Source organism: Bombus impatiens, unplaced genomic scaffold (genome assembly GCF_000188095.3).
Source record: "Bombus impatiens unplaced genomic scaffold, BIMP_2.2 scf_5525, whole genome shotgun sequence".
Lineage (NCBI taxonomy): Eukaryota > Metazoa > Arthropoda > Insecta > Hymenoptera > Apidae > Bombus > Bombus impatiens.
Window position 1 is genome coordinate 1 of NT_181944.1, and position 1,907 is coordinate 1,907.

Sequence of the window (1,907 nt, forward strand, 5' to 3'; positions counted from 1 at the left end):
CAGTAAACGATAAGCTAGTACATGCTATGGAATAGTCCCACGTGGCTCTTTAATCATCCATTTTCACAAGGCGCATATCGTTCTTCTCGTCGAAGCGTGAAAACATAATCATATGGTAGTCAAAAGGGACGACGATCATAATGCTTTAATTAAAATGAAAAGTACGACGAAAGGGAGACGACGACAGTCGAAGCGATCGTTACAAGAATCGTGCACGTGCTACATATTCAACCCAATGGACGAGCACGTGTTCCGACACTCACCTATTTCACCATCAACCGGTTTTTCCGCGCCGAAATGTCTTCCCGCGAAGACAGAACCATCTTCGAGTAAAAGATAAACTGTTTTAGATATAGGATTAGAAACGGTCGCACGCTCAGGCATTTTTCAAACTCTTCACGGAGTACCGAGCGTGTTCTCGACCCGCTGAACACTGCTCATACTATGGGTCGTAGATACGCTTTATACGTTGAGTATCAGGTATTGGAGTGTCATGCCTCATGAGTATAAGATCGTTTAGCCTGGTTAAGGCCTGCACGCAGCGCCACGAAATCTGCTTCCAGCCGATAGGTGTCTAACTGTCCACCCGCTTGTTGCGCGTACGATTCTATGCGCATGTCACGTGATCTGTATCAGTCCGATACATTGTTTTTGATTTCAGGAATATTACAATCAGAGCAAGCGCCATGTTGCAGCTCCTCAACGGATTTGAATTTGAAACGCGCGCCTAAATGCATCAGTCTCATGCAGAATTATCCGCCTCGGTCTCGGTTAATGGTACATATATGAAAACCACAGGAGAAAAACGCGACAAGTATCTACATTCGTTTTGTTGATTTTTGATTTTATGGTTTCATTATGGTTATATAGATAATTAACAGAGATATACTTATCTTATTGATTCTTCCTTCTACTTTTGTTCTTTATTACGCTTACGTAATTTTATGTATTTTATACCAATTCCTTGTAGACTACGGGCAATTCATTCCTCGTTCATTTCTCGGCTATGAGCGCTCGATAATCGGTGAAAATTGGTTAAAGAAGGATCGGATATATGGCGATTGGGTTTTAGAAGTAATACTTCATAATGTTTGAAATAATTGTTTTAAAATCTTATTACAAAACAAATAGAAAAAGATCGTGGCTGTCGTCGATTTAATGTATTATGCAGCTATATGATGATTCTCCCAAGAATCGTTCGATGCACCTTTCTGATATAAAATACGATCGGCTATAAGACAATCCCCCCCGAAATAAAATTCCATCATCGTCGGAAAGAGTTTATATCCAACGCTGGAAGAATATTTAAATATTGAATATTCCTTATCAACTTGATTATTTGTACAGTTTAGATAAACTTACAAATGATCCGGCATCGGTAAATCATTCTCCCCTCTACGAACCGAGTCTAATATTTCATCGTGTCGTTGCTTCAGTTCTTCCCAATTGACATCGCGTCCTTGATTGCATATATGGGATCGTATCTTGCAAAACAAGGGCTCTCTGTCGTATAGATGCTTGAAACTTTCTTTCTCTAATCTCTTCATGGCACCTTCCACTCTCACCTATAAACGCAATCGCATCACTCATTATAAATAATCTACAAATATTTATGCAAATTCTCAGTTTTACAAAGGTAATTAAAAAACTGGAATCTGCGCAAAGATTTCTTTCAATGTTAAGTATATTTTGGAAAAGTGTTCCAAATTTAAGTTAAATATTCTAATAGGTTGCGTTTTCCCATAAACGCATAAAAATCCGCGACCTAATTACGAAACGCACGATCGATGCATACTAATATAAACACCGCAGTAAATATAAACAACGTTATCTTTGTATTCTATACGCAAACATATTTTGCGTATGAATTCTTCCAGAACTAATACCGAACATGCAAAGATAATCTT

General features: G+C 38.4%; 1 protein-coding gene across 1 annotated transcript; it reads right to left on the reverse strand.

Annotated features, from left to right (window-relative positions):
* Positions 1 to 1,085: 1,085 nt before the first annotated feature.
* LOC100740845 (pyridoxine/pyridoxamine 5'-phosphate oxidase-like) lies at positions 1,086 to 1,881 on the reverse strand. The gene is made up of 2 exons (XM_003494889.4): positions 1,363 to 1,881; positions 1,086 to 1,293 (listed from the first exon to the last, which is right to left on the reverse strand). The coding sequence occupies exons 1-2, from the start codon at positions 1,545 to 1,547 to the stop codon at positions 1,164 to 1,166; spliced, it is 315 nt and encodes a 104-aa protein (XP_003494937.2). The 5' UTR covers positions 1,548 to 1,881; the 3' UTR covers positions 1,086 to 1,163.
* Positions 1,882 to 1,907: the final 26 nt, after the last annotated feature.

Bases quoted from the DNA above. Each gene is read 5' to 3' on its own strand.
- LOC100740845 (XM_003494889.4), bottom strand. From the start codon at position 1,547: ATGAAGAGATTAGAGAAAGAAAGTTTCAAGCATCTATACGACAGAGAG. The intron at 1,294-1,362 runs GTAAGTTTATCT...ATATTCTTCCAG, and splicing joins TTACCGATGCCGGATCATTT to CGTTGGATATAAACTCTTTC.